This window comes from Bufo gargarizans, chromosome 2 (assembly GCF_014858855.1).
Source record: "Bufo gargarizans isolate SCDJY-AF-19 chromosome 2, ASM1485885v1, whole genome shotgun sequence".
Classification (NCBI taxonomy): Eukaryota; Metazoa; Chordata; class Amphibia; order Anura; family Bufonidae; genus Bufo; species Bufo gargarizans.
Genome location: NC_058081.1, coordinates 720,483,308 through 720,506,071, shown reverse-complemented (window position 1 = coordinate 720,506,071; position 22,764 = coordinate 720,483,308). Strand labels below are relative to the sequence as shown.

General features: G+C 39.0%; 1 protein-coding gene across 1 annotated transcript; it reads right to left on the bottom strand.

The window, feature by feature from the left end:
- Positions 1-1,337: 1,337 nt before the first annotated feature.
- On the bottom strand, positions 1,338-20,839 carry LIM2 (lens intrinsic membrane protein 2). The gene is made up of 4 exons (XM_044278697.1): positions 20,665-20,839; positions 20,318-20,467; positions 1,520-1,654; positions 1,338-1,399 (listed from the first exon to the last, which is right to left on the bottom strand). The coding sequence occupies exons 1-4, from the start codon at positions 20,837-20,839 to the stop codon at positions 1,338-1,340; spliced, it is 522 nt and encodes a 173-aa protein (XP_044134632.1).
- Positions 20,840-22,764: the final 1,925 nt, after the last annotated feature.

Sequence of the window (22,764 nt, the reverse complement as noted above, 5' to 3'; positions counted from 1 at the left end):
TAACCTGGGAGATGACCGCTCTGGGTGATAACCTGGGAGATGACCGCTCTGGGTGATAACCTGGGCGATGACCGCTCTGGGTGATAACCTGGGAGATGACCGCTCTGGGTGATAACCTGGGAGATGACCGCTCTGGGTGATAACCTGGGAGATGACCGCTCTGGGTGATAACCTGGGAGATGACCGCTCTGGGTGATAACCTGGGAGATGACCGCTCTGGGTGATAACCTGGGAGATGACCGCTCTGGGTGATAACCTGGGAGATGACCGCTCTGGGTGATAACCTGGGAGATGACCGCTCTGGGTGATAACCTGGGAGATGACCGCTCTGGGTGATAACCTGGGCGATGACCGCTCTGGGTGATAACCTGGGAGATGACCGCTCTGGGTGATAACCTGGGAGATGACCGCTCTGGGTGATAACCTGGGAGATGACCGCTCTGGGTGATAACCTGGGCGATGACCGCTCTGGGTGATAACCTGGGAGATGACCGCTCTGGGTGATAACCTGGGAGATGACCGCTCTGGGTGATAACCTGGGAGATGACCTCTCTGGGTGATAACCTGGGCGATAACCGCTCTGGGTAAAAACCTGGGAGATGACCGCTCTGGGTGATAACCTGGGAGATGACCGCTCTGGGTGATAACCTGGGCGATGACCGCTCTGGGTGATAACCTGGGAAATGACCGCTCTGGGTGATAACCTGGGAGATGACCGCTCTGGGTGATAACCTGGGCGATAACCGCTCTGGGTGATAACCTGGGAGATGACCGCTCTGGGTGATAACCTGGGAGATGACCGCTCTGAGTGATAACCTGGGAGATGACCGCTCTGGGTGATAACCTGGGCCATAACCGCTCTGGGTGATAACCTGGGAGATGACCGCTCTGGGTGATAACCTGGGAGATGACTGCTCTGGGTGATAACCTGGGCGATAACCACTCTGGGAGGACTAAAGGCTATAATATGTGAACTAAAAAACAAGTGAATACACTTCTATAAGTGACACCCAGCTTTCCTGAAAAACAATTCAGCCTAGTAATTGAGTGTATTACTATATAACTACACATTGCTAGTAAAGCTGCCTATCACCCAGCTTTCCCTGACACTGATGGAAGAGAAGACTACAGACAGGTCATATTTGTCATGATGGGTGGAAATGCCCATTAAAGTATATGAACCCCGATGCTGCGGATCGGGTCCTGTGTATATATGTATGTGGTGATAAGGTGTCCAGTGTGCGCAGAATCTTGTCACCACCTTGTCCTGGAAGATGCGGAGAGAACGTTGCTGAACATCATGCCATAGAATTGTCTTTATTACTACTCCCGCCATTTTAGCGAGGTCCGGTGACTCGCCGACATTCATGCATTCGATAGGCGCACATGTAAAATATTCCTGAAAAAAAAAAAGATATGGTTCAATCAATGAGCAGTGAAAGGCAAATGGATCTATACGGGTCTTTTTTGACAACTTTATTTCCACAGATTTGTACTGCGACCTGTTCTCGAATCTTACCTGCAAAGAATGTCATAAGCAAAGCAACCCAGCCCAAGATGTAGGACCAGGAGAAACGCCAGTCGCCAAACCGCTTTCCCAAAAAGTTAACTGTTACTCCAGTGTAAATTGCCATAGCCAGTAATACAAAAAGAGCTGTAAACATGAAAATGGAGGCATCAGTTAAAAAACTAAAATATAATGAATTAAATGCTGCTCCTATGTACAAGAATATAACTACTATAATACTGCCTCCTATGTACAAGAATATAACTACTATAATACTGCTCCTATGTACAAGAATATAACTACTATAATACTGCTCCTATGTACAAGAATAACTACTATAATACTGCTCCTATGTACAAGAATATAACTACTATAATACTGCTCCTATGTACAAGAATATAACTACTATAATACTGCTCCTATGTACAAGAATATAACTACTATAATACTGCTCCTATGTACAAGAATATAACTACTATAATACTGCTCCTATGTACAAGAATATAACTACTATAATACTGCTCCTATGTACAAGAATATAACTACTATAATACTGCTCCTATGTACAAGAATATAACTACTATAATACTGCTCCTATGTACAAGAATATAACTACTATAATACTGCTCCTGTACAAGAATATAACTATAATACTGCTCCTATGTACAATAATATAACTACTATAATACTGCCTCCTATGTACAAGAATATAACTACTATAATACTGCTCCTATGTACAAGATATAACTACTATAATGCTGCTTCCTATGTACAAGATATAACTACTATCATACTGCTTCCTATGTACAAGAATATAACTACTATATACTGCTCCTATATACAAGAATATAACTACTATAATACTGCCTCCTATGTACAGACTATAACTACTATAATACTGCTCCTATGTACAAGAATATAACTACTATAATACTGCTCCTATGTACAATAATATAACTACTATAATCATGCATCCTGTGTACAAGAATATAACTACTATAATGCTGCTCCTTGTACACGAATATAACTACTATAATACTGATCCTATGTACAATAATATAACTACTATAATACTGCCCTATGTACAGAATATAACTACTAGAATACTGCTCCTATGTACAAGAATATAACTACTATAATACTTCTCCTATGTACAAGAATATAACTACTATAATGACTGCCTCCTATGTACAAGAATATAACTACTATAATACTGCTCCTATGTACAAGGAATATAACTACTATAATACTGCCATCCTATGTACAGAATCTAACTACTATAATACTGCTCCTATGTACAAGAATATAACTACTATAATACTGCTCCTATGTACAAGAATATAACTACTATAATAGCTGCTCCTATGTACACTAATATAACTACTATAATCTAAAACTAGCTATACGCTTCCTATGTACAGAATATAACTACTATAATACTGCTCCTATTACAAGAATATAACTACTATAATACTGCTCCTATGTACAAGAATATACTACTATAATACTGCTCCTATGTACAAGAATATAACTACTAAGACTGCTCCTATGTACAAGAATATAACTACTATAATCTGCTCCTATTGTACAAGAATATAACTAGCTATAATACTGCTCCTATGTACAAGATATACCTACTATAATACGGCTCCTATGTACAAGAAATATACTACTATAATACTGCTCCTATGTACAAGAATATAACTACTATAATACTGCTCCTATGTACAAGATATAACTACTATAATACTGCTCCTATGTACAAGAATATAACTACTATAATACTGGCCTCCTATGTACAGAATATAACTACTATAATACTGCCTCCTATGTACAAGAATAAACTACTATAATACTGGCATCCTATGTACAAGAATATAACTACTATAATACTGCTCCTATGTACAAGAATATAACTACTATAATACTGCTCCTATGTACAAGAATATAACTACTATAATACTGCTCCTATGTACAAGAATATAACTACTATAATACTGCTCCTATGTACAAGAATATAACTACTATAATACTGCTCCTATGTACAAGAATATAACTACTATAATACTGCTCCTATGTACAAGAATATAACTACTATAATACTGCTCCTATGTACAAGAATAACTACTATAATACTGCTCCTATGTACAAGAATATAACTACTATAATACTGCTCCTATGTACAAGAATATAACTACTATAATACTGCTCCTATGTACAAGAATATAACTACTATAATACTGCTCCTATGTACAAGAATATAACTACTATAATACTGCTCCTATGTACAAGAATATAACTACTATAATACTGCTCCTATGTACAAGAATATAACTACTATAATACTGCTCCTATGTACAAGAATATAACTACTATAATACTGCTCCTATGTACGAATATAACTACTATAATACTGCTCCTATGTACAAGAATATAACTACTATAATACTGCTCCTATGTACAAGAATATAACTACTATAATACTGCTCCTATGTACAAGAATATAACTACTATAATACTGCTCCTATGTACAAGAATATAACTACTATAATACTGCTCCTATGTACAAGAATATAAACTATAATACTGCTCCTATACAAGAATATAACTACTATAATACTGCTCCTATGTACAAGAATATAACTACTATAATACTGCTCCTATGTACAAGAATATAACTACTATAATACTGCTCCTATGTACAAGAATATAACTACTATAATACTGCTCCTATGTACAAGAATATAACTACTATAATACTGCTCCTATGTACAAGAATATAACTACTATAATACTGCTCCTATGTACAAGAATATACTACTATAATACTGCTCCTATGTACAAGAATATAACTACTATAATACTGCTCCTATGTACAAGAATATAACTAGCTATAATACTGCTCCTAGGTACAAGAATATAACTACTATAATACTGCTCCTATGTACAAGAAGCTAACTACTATAATACTGCTCCTATTGTACAGATATAACTACTATAATACTGCTCCTATGTACAAGAATATAACTACTATAATACTGCCTCCTATTACAAGAATAATAATACTCTAATACTGCTCCTATGTACAAGATAACTACTATAATGCTGCTCCTATGTACAAGAATATAACTACTATAATACTGCTCCTATGTACAAGAATATAACTACTATTAATACTGCCTCCTACTGACAAGAATATAACTACTATAATACTGCTCCTAGTGTACAAGATATAACTACTATAATACTGCTCCTATGTTACAAGAATATAACTACTATAATACTGCTCCTATGTACAAGAATGATAACTACTATAATACTGCCTCCTATGTACAAGAATATAACTACTATAATAACTGCTCCTATGTACAAGAATATACTACTATAATACTGCTCCTATGTACAAGAATATAACTACTATAATACTGCTCCTATGTACAAGAATATAACTACTATAGATACTGCTCCTATGTACCAAGAATATACTACTATAATACTATCTCCTATGTACAAGAATATAACTACTATAATACTGCTCCTATGTACAAGACTATAACTACTATAATACTGCTCCTATGTACAAGAATATAACTACTATAATACTGCTCCTATGTACAAGAATATAACTACTATAATACTGCTCCTATGTACAAGAATATAACTACTATAATACTGCTCCTATGTACAAGAATATAACTACTATAATACTGCTCCTATGTACAAGAATAAACTACTATAATACTGCTCCTATGTACAAGAATATAACTACTATAATACTGCTCCTATGTACAAGAATATAACTACTATAATACTGCTCCTATGTACAAGAATATAACTACTATAATACTGCTCCTATGTACAAGAAATAACTACTATAATACTGCTCCTATGTACAAGAATATAACTACTATAATACTGCTCCTATGTACAAGAATATAACTACTATAATACTGCTCCTATGTACAGGAATATAACTACTATAATACTGCTCCTATGTACAAGAATATAACTACTATAATACTGCTCCTATGTACAAGAATATAACTACTATAATACTGCTCCTATGTACAAGAATATAACTACTATAATACTGCCTCCTATGTACAAGAATATAACTACTATAATACTGCTCTTATGTACAAGAATATAACTACTATAATACTGCCTATGTACAAGAATATAACTACTATAATACTGCTCCTATGTACAAGAATATAACTACTATAATACTGCTCCTATGTACAAGAATATAACTACTATAATACTGCTCCTATGTACAAGAATATAACTACTATAATACTGCTCCTATGTACAAGAATATAACTACTAATACTGCTCCTATGTACAAGAATATAACTACTATAATACTGCTCCTATGTACAAGAATATAACTACTATAATACTGCTCCTATGTACAAGATAACTACTATAATACTGCTCCTATGTACAAGAATATAACTACTATAATACTGCTCCTATGTACAAGAATATAACTACTATAATACTGCCTATGTACAAGAATATAACTATATAACTGCCTATGTACAAGAATATAACTACTATAATACTGCATCCTATGTACAAGAATATACTACTATAATACTGCTCCTATGTACACGAATATACTATCTATAATACCTGCCTCCTATGTACCAGAATATAACTACTATAATACTGCTCCTATGTACAAGAATATAACTACTATAATACTCTCCTATGTACAAGAATATAACTACTATAATACTGCTCCTATGTACAAGAATATAACTACTATAATACTGCTCTATGTACAGAATATAACTACTATAATACTGCTCCTATGTACAAGATATAACTACTATATACTGCTCCTATGTACAAGAATATAAACTACTATAATACTGCTTCCTATGTCAAGAATTATAACTACTATTAATACTGCTCCTATGTACAAGAATATAACTACTATAATAATGCTCCATAAATTGTAACAAGAATATAACTACTATAATACTGCTCCTATGTACAAGAATATAACTACTATAATACTGCCTCCTATGTACAAGAATATAACTACTATAATACTGCTCCTATGTACAAGAATATAACTACTATAATACTGCTCCTATGTACAAGAATATAACTACTATAATACTGCTCCTCTGTACAAGAATTAACTACTATAATACTGCTCCTATGTACAAGAATATAACTACTATAATACTGCTCCTATGTACAAGAATATAACTACTATAATACTGCTCCTATGTACAAGAATATAACTACTATAATACTGCTCCTATGTACAAGAATATAACTACTATAATACTGCTCCTATGTACAAGAATATAACTACTATAATACTCCTATGTACAAGAATATAACTACTAATACTGCTCCTATGTACAAGAATATAACTACTATAATACTGCTCCTATGTACAAGAATATAACTACTATACTACTGCTCCTATGTACAAGAATATAACTACTATAATGCTGCTCCTATGTACAAGAATATAACTACTATAATACTGCTCCTATGTACAAGAATATAACTACTATAATACTGCTCCTATGTACAAGAATATAACTACTATAATACTGCTCCTATGTACAAGAATATAACTACTATAATACTGCTCCTATGTACAAGAATATAACTACTATAATACTGCTCCTATGTACAAGAATATAACTACTATAATACTGCCTCCTATGTACAAGAATATAACTACTATAATACTGCTCCTATGTACAAGAATATAACTACTAATACTGCCTATGTACAAGAATATAACTACTATAATACTGCTCCTATGTACAAGAATATAACTACTAATACTGCTCCTATGTACAAGAATATAACTACTATAATACTGCTCCTATGTACAAGAATATAACTACTATAATACTGCTCCTATGTACAAGAATATAACTACTATAATACTGCTCCTATGTACAAGAATATAACTATAATACTGCTCCTATGTACAAGAATATAACTACTATAATACTGCTCCTATGTACAAGAATATAACTACTATAATACTGCTCCTATGTACAAGAATATAACTACTATAATACTGCCTATGTACAAGAATATAACTACTATAATACTGCTCCTATGTACAAGAAATAAACTATAATACTGCTCCTATGTACAAGAATATAACTACTATAATACTGCTCCTATGTACAAGAATATACTAATATGAATAACTACTATAATACTGCTCCTATGTACAAGAATATAACTACTATAATACTGCTCCTATGTACAAGAATAAACTACTATAATACTGCTCCTATGTACAAGAATATAACTACTATAATACTGCTCCTATGTACAAGAATATAACTACTAATACTGCTCCTATGTACAAGAATATAACTACTATATACTGCTCCTATGTACAAGAATATAACTACTATAATACTGCTCCTATGTACAAGAATATAACTACTATAATACTGCTCCTATGTACAAGAATATAACTACTATAATACTGCTCCTATGTACAAGAATATAACTACTATAATACTGCTCCTATGTACAAGAATATAACTACTATAATACTGCTCCTATGTACAAGAATATAACTCTATAATACTGCTCCTATGTACAAGAATATAACTACTATAATACTGCTCCTATGTACAAGAATATAACTACTATAATACTGCTCCCTATGTACAAGAATATAACTACTATAATACTGCTCCTATGTACAAGAATATAACTACTATAATACTGCTCCTATGTACAAGAATATAAACTATAATACTGCTCCTATGTACAAGAATATAACTACTATAATACTGCTCCTATGTACAAGAATATAACTACTATAATACTGCCTCCTATGTACAAGAATATAACTACTATAATACTGCTCCTATGTACAAGAATATAACTACTATAATACTGCCTCCTATGTACAAGAATATAACTACTATAATACTGCTCCTATGTACAAGAATATAACTACTATAATACTGCTCCTATGTACAAGAATATAACTACTAATACTGCTCCTATGTACAAGAATATAACTACTATAATACTGCCTATGTACAAGAATATAACTACTAATACTGCTCCTATGTACAAGAATATAACTACTATAATACTGCTCCTATGTACAAGAATATAACTACTATAATACTGCTCCTATGTACAAGAATATAACTACTATAATACTGCCTCCTATGTACAAGACAATAACTACTATAATACTGCTCCTATGTACAAGAATATAACTACTATAATTACTGCTCCTATGTACAAGAATATAACTACTATAATACTGCTCCTATTACAAGAATATAACTACTATAATACTGCTCCTCTGTACAAGAATATAACTACTATAATACTGCTCCTATGTACAAGAATATAACTACTATAATACTGCCTCCTATGTACAAGAATATAACTACTATAATACTGCCTCCTATGTACAAGAATATAACTACTATAATACTGCCTCCTATGTACAAGAATATAACTACTATAATACTGCTCCTATGTACAAGAATATAACTACTATAATACTGCCTCCTATGTACAAGAATATAACTACTATAATACTGCTCCTATGTACAAGAATATAACTACTATAATGCTGCTTCCTATGTACAAGAATATAACTACTATAATACTGCTCCTATTTACAAGAATATAACTACTATAATACTGCCTCCTATGTACAAGAATATAACTACTATAATACTGCCTCCTATGTACAAGAATATAACTACTATAATACTGCTCCTATGTACAAGAATATAACTACTATAATACTGCTCCTATGTACAAGGAAATAAATACTATAATACTGCCTCCTATGTACAAGAATATAACTACTATAATACTGCTCCTATGTACAAGAATATAACTACTATAATACTGCTCCTATGTACAAGCATATAACTACTATAATCCTGCCTCCCTATGTACAAGAATATAAATACTATAATACTGCTCCTATGTACAAGAATATAACTACTATAATACTGTCCCTATGTACAAGAATATAACTATATAATACGCTCCTATGTACAAGAATATAAACTACTATAATACTGCCTCTATGTACAAGAATATAACTACTATAATACTGCCTCTATGTACAAGAATATAACTACTATAATACTGCCTCCTATGTACAAGAATATAAATACTATAATACTGCTTCGCTATGTACAAGAATATAATACATAATACTGCCTCCTTGTACAAGAATCTAACTACTATACTACGCTCCTATGTACAAGAATCTAACTACTATATACTGCTCCTATGTACAAGAATATAACTACTATAATACTGCCTCCTATGTACAAGAATATAACTACTATAATACTGCTCCTATGTACAAGAATATAACTACTCTCCAATACTGCTCCTATGTACAAGATATACCTACTATAATTCTGCCTCCTATGTACAAGAATATAATACTATAATACTGCCTCCTATGTACAAGAATATAACTACTATAATACTGCCTCCTATGTACAAGAATATAACTACTATAATACTGCTCCTATGTCCAAGAATATAACTACTATAATACTGCCTCCTATGTACAAGAATATAACTACTATAATACTGCTCCTATGTACAAGAATATAACTACTATAATACTGCTCCTATGTACAAGAATATAAACTACTATAATACTGCCTCCTATGTACAAGAATATAACTACTATAATACTGCTTCCTATGTACAAGAATATAACTACTATAATACTGCTCCTATGTACAAGAATATAACTACTATAATACTGCCTCCTATGTACAAGAATATAACTACTATAATACTGCTCCTATGTACAAGAATATAACTACTATAATACTGCTCCTATGTACAAGAATATAACTACTATAATACTGCTCCTATGTACAAGAATATAACTACTATAATACTGCTCCTATGTACAAGAATATAACTACTATAATACTGCTCCTATGTACAAGAATATATACCTACTATAATACTTCTCCTATGTACAAGAATATAACTACTATAATACTGCCTCCTATGTACAAGAATATAACTACTATAATACTGCATCCTATGTACAAGAATATAACTACTATAATACTGCTCCTATGTACAAGAATATAACTACTATAATACTGCTCCTCTGTACAAGAATATAACTACTATAATACTGCCTCCTATGTACAAGAATATAACTACTATAATACTGCTCCTATGTACAGGAATATAACTACTATAATACTGCTTCCTCTGTACAAGAACATAACTACTATAATACTGCTCCTATGTACAAGAATATAACTACTATAATACTGCCTCCTATGTACAGGAATATAACTACTATAATACTGCTTCCTCTGTACAAGAACATAACTACTATAATACTGCTCCTATGTACAAGAATATAACTACTATAATACTGCTCCTATGTACAAGAATATAACTACTATAATACTGCTTCCTCTGTACAAGAACATAACTACTATAATACTGCCTCCTAGCTGAGAGGCTGTGTGTTGTAGCTCTCCTGGTGTCTGGAGAAAGCCCAGAGAGGGGCTACCCGGGGTGGGGAACTTCCTCATACAAGGCCCAGGCTTCCAGGCCTTCACTGGGAGAAAATTCCCAGGCTCTTTCAATGGTGGATGCAAATCCCAAAGTGAACTTTGAGCAAAGAAATGCTCAAGATGGAAGTGTTGTAAGCACAAGGAAAGAAGAGGACGAAATGGAATTGACTAAAGCAGGCATGCTCAACCTGCGGCCCTCCAGCTGTTGCAAAACTGCAACTCCCAGCATGCCCTAATAGCTATAGTCTGTCCATCCCTGGATTAAAGAAAAGAAAGAAGAAACAGCAACATGTACTAAGGAAAGTGAGGTGAGAGTCTGCAATGCATGTTGTACAGAATCCTGGAAAGCCAAGCGCGTCTGAAAGGGAATGTTATGGTGGAAACTTAAAAAATACAAAGAACATCCAGCAAGGTGCCCAGCATGGAGGACAGAGCTCACCCCTCCACCTACAGACAGTGGAGAACCTCCCTGGAGAGACTGACATTGCAGGAGAACCTGCAGCAGCATGATCTGGTGTCCAACATGGCGTGCTCAGGTTGCACAAGATCTCAGGCTGGTGTTGGGATCATCAAGCATGCTGAGAAGCCTGTGGAGATGGCCCAGGGGAAACCTGCAGCAAAGTCTGCAGGAGCCTCCAGGATTATCACAGGTGCAGATTCTGGAGCCAGTTGTGAGACCATCAAGCCTGGAATGGTCCGAAAGCAAGACCACCGGTAAAGGAGGCAGCGCGAGGAGATCTCAGGGCTGGTAAGGAGATCGGGGGAGCTGAACCACCATAAGGAAATGCTGCAGATGCAGAAAGACTGTCTGTATAAACTAAAGACTGCAAACCCTGAGAGTAACACCTTGTATGATGGCAGACTGCACTCACTGAGCGTAGAGCTGGCTGGGGTGGTGAGGGAGATGGACTGTGTCCTGGAGAAGATGGGGCCCCTGACAGAGGCTTATAGGAGCCAGGAGCGGTTTGCCACATATAGCCAGAACACATATAGCCAGAACTTGATTCGAGATCCTCTGACGCTGAATCACGGTCAGATATTACCCCAGATGAGCCCCAGCAGATGACACGGCCTGTGCTGCAGGCTGCAAGCTTCTCATTCAAAGAGGGAGATACACGCAGAGGGACGCAAGTACAACAACAGAGCCCTGCACCACAAGTCCCAGCAGGCACCTTGAAAAAGAGCCATATTTCACAAGTCCTAGCAGGCACCATGCAACAGCTGCCACATAGACCTGCACCACAAGCCCAAGCAGCCACTGTAAAACAGCAGCCACAGAGACCTGCACCACAACTCCCAGCAGGCAGTGTGCAGCAGCCACCACAGAGTTCTACAGCTGTCCCTGAGCAGGAGTATGAAGCCCAGGAACTAGCAGAGGCACCACAAGTCCCAGCAGGCACTGCACAGCAGCAGAACAGTGGACATTCATCAAGGTGTCAGGGTGATGTGGTGACAGAGCAGAGCTCTATTGCTGGGGAACAGACTGGGACTGATGGCGGACATGGACCTGCTGCGTCAGGACGGGACATGCAATCTGTGTGGGAATTAGCTGATGGTGACATAGAGCTGGACGGGGTGGGAGAAGCTGTGCAGAGTAATGTGCAGGATTTCCCCCCTTAACCTACAACCACACAAGGTAGTACAGACCTCTCTAGAACAGACTCCCCCCCTGTAGATCAGGCCTGTGAGACTCGCCAGGACCCCCCTAGAAATGCTTGGAGCCGTGGCGCTCCATTCTTCTCCTCTATATAGGTAGGGTGGCCAGACGTCCGGTTTTAGGCCGGACAGTCCGGTTTTCAGGCTCCCTCTCCTCTGTCCGGCGCAGGGCCTGGACGGACACAGGGATGTCCACCCTTGCAGTAGCTCACGCTCAGACAGCAGCACTGCGCTGTCTGACCGTGGGCTGCAGCAACTTAATGAGGCTTCTCTCACCCCCAGTCAGTCACTAGAGCCGCAGACATGGCTGACTGAGGGGGAGAGAGGCGCCCCGGCTGCCCCCAGCTCACCTTCCATTAAGAGAGTTCTTCCCTCTTCTCCCCCCGTTTTTCCCCGGCCGGCCAGCAATGGGGGCGTGGCTTCACAGAGTCGGGCGTGGCTTATCCATTTGGGTGCCTGGCTGGGGAGGTCCGGCTTTTTGGGATGAAGCCAGTGGCCACCCTATATACAGGCCAGGCCTTTAAAAGAAGAAACGTGGTGAGGTTCAAAGAACTGAGGCGCCAAAGAAGACCTCCCCGATAGGAGGTTTGTGGTCTGAGAACTTCTGTGTCGCCAGATGGGTTTAATGCCAGCAGACATCTTGGCAGTGATAAACCTACCAGATAGACAGGGTTATGATGTCAGTTTTAAGCTCATGTCTAATCTGGATAGGTACTGGACTAGTTTCCCCAGGCTTAGGGACACAGAAGGTTGGAGTAAATTCATTTTTATTCCAATCTCCAAACCAGACACTGTCACTCCCCAGGATATTGTGGTGTGGCTCCGGAGACACTGCAACCTTATGTCTGACCTAACTAAGAACAGGGAAGATAATGGTATCTGGACGGGAGGGTGGAAGGTCCTGGTCAAACTGCGCCATCACAATAATATTGCATGCCATCTACCCAAATCCTTCTACATTGGGAGACAGAAAGACGTCTGCTTCTACCCTAGTCAGCCCAGGAAGTGCTTCAGATGTGGCAAGGCCGGTTATCTGGCCAGTGCCTTCACTGTGGTGAAGTGCAATCTGTGTGGTGAGGTCGGCCATGCAAGAGCAAGCTGTCAGACCATCAGATGCAATTTGTGTGGAAATATTGGCCTCCCTTACAGAGATTGCCCAGAAGCATGGCATAACATCTGTAAAGAGCTTCCTGGTGAGGAACTGGTGGAAGAGGCAGAGGCTGTAGAGGAGGAGGCCTTGATGTCAGGGACAATACTGATCAGACAAGAAGTCCAGCAGAGGTCGGATAGTGTAGAGCCAGAACATCAGGGCTCAGAGAGTGGGCAGGGTGATATGGAGACTGTCCCTCAGGTCCAACAACAGATGAAGCGTCGTCTGTATCACCATTTGTACCTGAGGAGAGCAAGAGTAAGCAGGGCAAACGGAGGAAAAAAGACATGTCCTCCCATAAGCCTGAGGCAGATTACAACATGGGCCCTAGGGCCAAGAAAAAGTACAGGTGCAGATGTAATGGTGATATCTAATAGGTATGAATTTCTGACAGTCAGATGGTGATTATGAGCGAGCGCTACAAAAGATAGACAATGAAGGTGAAGGCGACACAGGAGACCCCCCAACAAAAAGGAGACCCTTTGCCATAGAAGATCAGGTAGAGTCAGACATGGAAACAAGTGGCAGACAGAACAGCTCAGACTCTGAGCTATGATGATGGGGACATTACTGCTTTTACTTTTTTGTGCTCTGATGGCCACGTTTTCTTTAAAAATAGCTTCAAGTAATGTGAACAGCATAAAAGTAAGGAGTATGACACACGCGGTGTACGACCATCTCAGGTATCTGGGTGCGGATGGGCTTTTAGGTGAGGCATAAAAAGAATGGAGGTCTGGTCCTTTTTTCTGGTCACTGGCTGTGGAGCCTTATGCCTCATTTTCACCACCAATAATGTGACAGTACATCCGTTGACAGAGGTAGCTATGGGAAGACGTCTGGTTCTAGAAGTCACTGTTAATGGTAGGAGGCTCCGGCTCATTAATATTTATGGACCACAGTCAGTGGCGGAAAGGATCCAGTTGTTTATTGAGGTGAAGCAATATCTCTTTACCTGAAGTAATGGCTGGAGATTTTAATGTCGCTAGAACATCAGGTGACAGATCCTCTGGCCGAGCAGTGACCAGGGACTCTAAGGTCTTAAATAACATGATCTCTCAGGCAGGCCTCACTGATGTGTTCACCCAGGGAGGTAGGAAGCCAAACTTCACCTACTCTTGTGCCGACAGAAGAAGTAGGATATATTTGACTCTTGTTAATTTCAGCAGAGACTGTCAGTGGGATGAAGGAGCGAGTAGTCTCTTATTCAGATCATCTGGCCTTGTTTTTCTGCTTGGTATCCATGAAGAGACCTGATATTGGTAGGGGGTTGTGGAGACTTAACTCCAGTCTTCTGGAGGATCCTTCTGTCCAGGATTGTGTCCTCTCTCTTTTTCAGCATCAACTACAGAGGGTAGACTTTTATGACAATATGGCTGACTGGTGGGAGGACGTCAAGGAGGAGATCAGATCCCTCTTTAGGAGACTGTCATTTAAAGGGGTTTTCCGGGATTGGGGACATTGCTCTAATAGTACAAGTGTGGCATACACATTACATACAAGCAGGTAGTACCTTTGTCACAGATTTCTGCAGCCCCGTTTTCATCTTTGAAATTCATGGCCGGAAGTTACTGTTTTCTTCTCCTCAGTGACGTACCGGGTCCCTTGCAGGCAAGCAAAGCTTCCACTTCCGCTGCTCAGGGAGCCCGGTGACGTCACTGGCAGCAAATGAATCGAGGTGAATATAGATGAGGGGCGGAGTTACAGTGGCTGGCCGACATCCCGCTAAGCCCCGCCCCTTAACAAGCTCGGCCCCGCCCCTCCAGTCCGGTGAGCTTCAGAATGAATTGAGGTGAATTTTGATGAGGGGGCGGAGTTACAGCGGAGCAGAGAGACAGCTGTAACCACCTGATGCTGCGCTGCCCCAGGACCCACAGGGCAGTGCAGCCGGAAGTCAGGTAAAGATAAACAGATATCTAAACAATGAGTGGGGGACCGTTGGAGCCACAAAGAAGTGGCAAAAATAGCTGAAAATGTATGGAGGCCTTTACTTAGATGTACATTGTGAGTAAACGTGTTTTTTTTAAAAAAACATTTGGTCCCGGACAACCCCTTTAAGAAAGGGAAGAGTAAGTATGGCCAGTATCTCAAGCTGTGGAAAGAATGGGAGTCACTGTATTTGGCGGGTGGCAATGAAAACCAAAAGATCAACCAACTGAAATCTGAAATAAGTCAGTATCAGTACAGCAGGTACACCTCCCTGGTTCTTGAATGGGATTATGGGACCTTAGGGTCACCTAATTCCTTTGAGAACTGCCGGGAGCGTGTGGAAAAAAAAGTGGTCACAGGTCTCACTGACTCATAGGGTGTTTTGCAGGAATCTCAGGAGGGTATCCTGGGGGTGGTGAGATCTTACTATGCTGACTTGTTTCAGAGGAAGGTTTTGGATAAAGAGAATTTTATAAGAAATTTAAAAACCACTTGGCGCCAATTCTCATGGATGTGTACAATAACTGTCTAGAAAATCACCTGATGCCTCCGTCCATAAGGGTGTCCTCGTTAATACTGTTCTCTAAAGGTAAGGAGTCTAGTGACATCAAGAAGTGGAGGCCGATTGCCCTCTTGAATGTCGACAGGAAGATTCTGGCAAAAATCCTGTTCTCTAGATTAGTCCCGGGCACTGTTGGCAGGCTGTCAGTTCGGCACAGTAAAAGGGCGGAACATCTCTGGAGCAGTCATCTCGATAAGGGAGATGTTTGAGAGATGTAAAGCTCTGAGGTGTGGTGGATATGTTGTAGGTCTTGACCAGGCTAAAGCCTTTGACAGAGTAGACCATGAGTATCTATGAAGTACGGTATTCCAGGACAATTTATTGATTGTCTAAAAACCTTATATAGAGAGGCAGAGAGCTTTCCTCTGGTCAATGGTTGGCAGGGTGACATGTTCAGGGTTGAGGCGGGGGTGAGACAGGGTTGCTCGTTGATTCCACTGCTGTATGTGTTTGCCTGAGACCCGTTCCTGAGGTCACTGCAGGAGTGTGATTTTCAGGGGTGCCGGACCCCCACTGCTTGCCTCTGAGTGTTGTTACCTACGCAAATGAAGTAACTGTGGAGATATCTGAGCCTCGTTAGGTGCAGATGTTGTCGGCAGCCATCAGAAGCTACTCGGAGGCCTCAGGGTCTCTGGTCAATCTTGAGAAGAGTCAAGCTTTCTGGACACTGAATTATGATCCAGACTTTGATCTGACACAATTTGCGAAAGCCTCCACCTGTATTAAAATCCTTGGGGTTAAATTCGGGAGGGAAGATAATGCCAGGATAAATTGGGAAGAAAGGTTGGAAGCCAGAAATGCAAAGGCTGAGCGATGGAAGAACTGGAGGCTGACCTATAGAGAAAGGGTTAACATGTTGAAGATTCACCTGGTCCCTGTGTTCTTATATGTCTCTGTTGTCTTTCCTTTGCCAGAATCTTTCTCAGCTAGGCTCTTTAGCCTGTTCTTACAACTTATTTGGGGGAACAGGTTGAACCCAGTTGAAAGAGGGATTACTTACCTACAGAGGAGAGAGGGTGGGCTGGATATGATAAATCCAAGGGTGTTCTTTGACTCCTTGTTCCTAAAAGTTAATTTTGGTTGCCTGGACTCGGAGAACATCTCCCTGTGGGTAAACAGTGTCATGGACTGGATATTGCCTTTTGCAGAATCTTGGGAACAAGGCAGCAGTCTCAATAGGGGGAGATTGACTCGTGACTACCTCCCCCAGTACCTGGACTATGGTCTCAGATGCTTGAAGAAGTGGGGTATAGAGAAGTCTTCCATTCAGGCTAAGACCAGGAAAGAGCTGTGCTTTAGGGTATGTTAGACCTTCTTCTGTTTACAGCCCACACTGAAAGACTGTCCGACCACCATCTTACAGGACAGTCTGAGGTTCCTTAATGCGGTGAGGCTCCCCCTAAATTTAATGACATTGCTTGGCTGTCCTTGCATGGGAAGCTTTTTGTTAACGAGAATTTAAATTTTTTGATCATGTCAGATCGCATGTGTCCCTTGGGTTGTCAGCAGGAGGAGACCATGGCACATTTTATATCAGAGTGCTGAGGAGGGAGAAAAATATGGCAGGAAATATCCAGTAGGCTAAAAATCCCAAGACTGCAGTCTCTAAAATACCCAGATATCATCTATGGGGGACCATATAATGTAGGTGACATTGACCGGGGGACCATGTATTTCATCATTACCATCATCAAGTACTATTACTGGAATAGCAGAACCAGAGTGTCCATCAGTAACGAGCCATTCCAGCACACAAAAGCATTGACCCTCATTATGTCAGAGCTGAGGTGGATCAAATCCCTGGAAGTCACGGAAGTAAGAACGACGTGACTTTATGGAGGAATGTGTATATGGATTGATTATACTTTTAATGCAATTGGATTATGTTTGATATTATTTTTCTATCCGTTTAACAGAAATAGAATCATGATATATTGAAATTATGAGTTTACTGTGCAGTAGAGGTTTATGATTTCTGCTTAATGACCATTGTTTTTCAAACGTTTGTTGAAAATGTATATTTCATATTTCTGTTTGTTTTTAGTAATAAAAATTGGCTCCTTTGTACAAGAATATAACTACTATAATACAGCTCCTATGTACAAGAATATAACTACTATAATACTGCCCCTATGTACAATAATATAACTGCTATAATACTGCTCCCATGTACAAGAATATAACTACTATAATACTGCTCCTATGTACGAGAATATAACTACTATAATACTGCCACCTATGTACAAGAATATAACTACTATAATACTGCTCCTATGTACAAGAATATAACTACTATAATACTGCCTCCTATGTACAAGAATATAACTACTATAATACTGCTCCTACGGTATGTACAAGATTATAACTACGATAATACTGCCCCTATGTACAAGAATATAACTACTATAATACTGCTCCTATGTACAAGAATATAACTACTATGATACTGCTCCTATGTACAGGAATATAACTACTATAATACTGCTCCTATGTACAAGAATATAACTACTATAATACTGCTCCTATGTACAAGAATATAACTACTATAATACTGCCACCTATGTACAAGAATATAACTACTATAATACTGCTCCTATGTACAAGAATATAACTACTATAATACTGCCTCCTGTGTACAAGAATATAACTACTATAATACTGCCTCCTATGTACAAGAATATAACAACTATAATACTGCCTCCTATGTACAAGAATATAACTACTATAATACTGCCTCCTATGTACAAGAATATAACAACTATAATACTGCCTCCTATGTACAAGAATATAACTACTATAATACTGCTCCTATATACAAGAATATAACTACTATAATACTGCTCCTATATACAAGAATATAACTACTATAATACTGCCTCGTATGTACAAGAATATAACTACTATAATACTGCTCCTATGTACAAGAATATAACTACTATAATACTGCCTCCTATGTACAATAATATAACTACTATAATACTGCTCCTATGTACAAGAATATAACTACTATAATACTGCTCCTATGTACAAGAATATAACTACTATAATACTGCTCCTACGGTATGTACAAGATTATAACTACGATAATACTGCCCCTATGTACAAGAATATAACTACTATAATACTGCTCCTATATACAAGAATATAACTACTATAATACTGCCTCGTATGTACAAGAATATAACTACTATAATACTGCTCCTATGTACAAGAATATAACTACTATAATACTGCCTCCTATGTACAGGAATATAACTACTATAATACTGCTCCTATGTACAAGAATATAACTACTATAATACTGCTCCTATGTACAAGAATATAACTACTATAATACTGCTCCTACGGTATGTACAAGATTATAACTACGATAATACTGCCCCTATGTACAAGAATATAACTACTATAATACTGCTCCTATATACAAGAATATAACTACTATAATACTGCCTCGTATGTACAAGAATATAACTACTATAATACTGCTCCTATGTACAAGAATATAACTACTATAATACTGCTCCTATGTACAATAAATGTAACTAATATAACTAATAATACTGCTCCTATGTACAAGAATATAACTACTATAATACTGCTCCTATGTATAAGAATATAACTACTATAATACTGCTCCTATGTATAAGAATATAACTAATAATACTGCTCTTATGTACAAGAATATAACTACTATAATACTGCCTCCTATGTACAAGAATATAACTACTATAATACTGCTCCTATGTATAAGAATATAACTACTATAATACTGCTCCTATGTATAGGCATATTACTACTATAATACTGCTCCTATGTATAAGAATATAACTACTATAATACTGCTCCTATGTATAGGCATATTACTACTATAATACTGCACACTATAGCCTAGCATTATCAGTTAGATTTTCTCTATAGTGGACACTGCAGTGTCATGTATACAGGACACGTTTACTTACTGGAGATGAAGAACATGATGCCTGCAGCAAATGATCTGTTAAATCTCTGAAAAGTAGAGAAATGTGCAAAGGACAAGATCCCAGCAATGATCCCAGCAAAGCAGGACAGTGTGGAGAGGATCATAAACGCTCTTGTGGCGTTCCAGTACGCTGGAAGAGAGGAAGAGTTCAGCTCTACAGCAAAACACTGAGCCCTGTATAGTATAGGGACCAATACAACATTATAGGACACCTGTGCAATATAAAACTTCTCTGTCATAGCAGAGATAAGGTGGGTCACTTATGCTGGGCTTGTGCTGATGTGCAGAAGCCAAACGATCCCATGGCCTAGAGTGATGGATACCTACCGATGCTCTCCGTCTGCATGTAGCATTTTCCGGTCACACAGTATCTCCACAGGCCTTGGTGTGCAAATGTCCCAGACAGTCGATACTGCATCCAGTAGTCTGTGGCGGTGGAAACGACTAAGAGGATGTTACCTACACAGGCGCAGAAGAGGCCTCCACCCATGAAACTATACATCTTGACAGCAGAAGATGATGTCTGGAGAAGATGACAAGTTATACAGAGTATATAATTATACGTTACTAGGGCCATTAAATATTTGCTAATGTAGTGCCTATGAGGTCCTATGATTTACTGAATTATGTACACAGATGGAGTGGAACTTATTGCAGGTTTACAGTTAGGTACCACCAGTGGTCAACACAGAAGAGAAGGGCCCCATAGCAAATCTACCATTGGTCTCTATAATGGATCGGGGATTCAGAAGGATGTTGTGTGGAGGAATAATCTAATAGCAAAGTGGATGACACCATTAAGGGCCCCTGTTTTTCAGTATTTTATCTCCTTCAAACATATGGTGAGATTTATCATCTTCCTTGTTTTAACGATAATTAAAAGATTTATTTAAGCCACACTCTTATCAGTGAGATAAGAACTGAGCTATAATGAGTTTTGAGGAGGTAAGAGATCAGAGATAAGGAGTCTGTCAGCTCTCCAAAATCCAAAGGGTGCTACTAGAGCATCTCAGCTCTGTATAGAAAAAGGGACTCCATATTTTTAATAAAGACCATCTTAAAACAGACAAATCACATACAGAATAGTAAAGGTAACTAATAATCACCTGGCCTACAACACAATAGGGGAGCTCCCATCGTCCTGCTACCCTCATAGCACATGGCTGGCGCCCCATAGTAATACAAGAAAGATATAGTGACCTACAACATCCTAACTGGATAATGTTCTCATTGGAGCTGAGTTCTTTGTCTTTGTGCACACAGATTTATACCTTTCAGCCCATCCTCCTAAGGATGTCAGGTGTGCATAACATATCTATTGTGAGTTAACCACTCTGGAATACAGCTCTGCACTGGTGGAGGGGACATCAAGGTTTGGGGCCTGTGGAGAGAATGTCATGGGTGGGACTGGTGGAGGTGACATGATGGTTTGGGGCTGGTGGACGAAACATCATGGTTTGGGACTGGTGGAGAGAATGTCATGGGTGGGACTGGTGGAGGTGGCATTATTGTTTAGAGCTGGTGGAGGGAGCATCATGGTTTGGGACTGGTGGAGAGAATGTCATGGGTGGTTCTGGTGGAAGTGACATAATAATTTGGGGCTGGTGGAGGGAGCATCATGGTTTGGGGCTAGTAGAGGGAGCATCATGGTTTGGGGCTAGTAGAGGGAGCATTATGGTTTGGGGCTGGTGGATGAGCCATTATGGTTTGAGGTTAGTGGAGGTAACATCATGGTTTGAGGCTGGTGGAGGGAACATGAGAGTTTGGGACTGGTGGAGGGAATGTCGGGGTTGGTGGAGATGACATCATGGTTTTGGACTGGTAGAGGGAGCATCATGGTTTGGAGCTGGTGGAGGGAACGTCATGGTTTGGGGCTGGCGGAGGAAAAATCATGGTTTGGAGAGGTGAAGCAGGCTTAATGGTTTAGAGCTGGTGGAGGGGAAATCAAGGTTTGGGGCTCGTGGAGGGGACATCATGGTTTTGAGCTGGTGGAGAGAACCTCATTGTTTGGTGGTGGTAAAGGAAACATCATGGTTTGGGGCTGAAGGAAGGAGCATCTTGGTTTGATAATGTTGGATGACCATCATGGTTTGGTGCTGATGGAGGGGGAAATCATGGTTTGGGCATCATGATTTTGGGCTAATGGAGGGGACATCATGGTTTGGGCTTGGTAGAGAGGGCATAATGTTTTGGGTCATCGGTCACATGGCCTAGGCGCAGCTCAGCCCCACTAAAGTGAATGAGCACCAAACACAGTCGCTATACGATGTATGGCGCTGTGTTTGGTTAGTTGTAAGAAGGCTCAGCGCTCACAGGAGCGCCGGTGCCGTCTCAGATGATCGGCAGGGATCTCTGAGATGGCTTTCCCAGAGAATGCTGCACTCACTGGACCTGAATGGCTTCCCTGTGCTGAGATCAGGGAAGCAG

What these genes read in the sequence shown, in the direction of transcription:
- LIM2 (XM_044278697.1), bottom strand. Translation starts at nt 20,839, where the DNA reads ATGTATAGTTTCATGGGTGGAGGCCTCTTCTGCGCCTGTGTAGGTAAC. An exon ending in CATGCAGACGGAGAGCATCG is followed by an intron (nt 20,468 to 20,664) that starts GTAGGTATCCAT and finishes CCTCTCTTCCAG; the next exon opens with CGTACTGGAACGCCACAAGA. An exon ending in GCTTATGACATTCTTTGCAG is followed by an intron (nt 1,400 to 1,519) that starts GTAAGATTCGAG and finishes TTTTTTTTTCAG; the next exon opens with GAATATTTTACATGTGCGCC.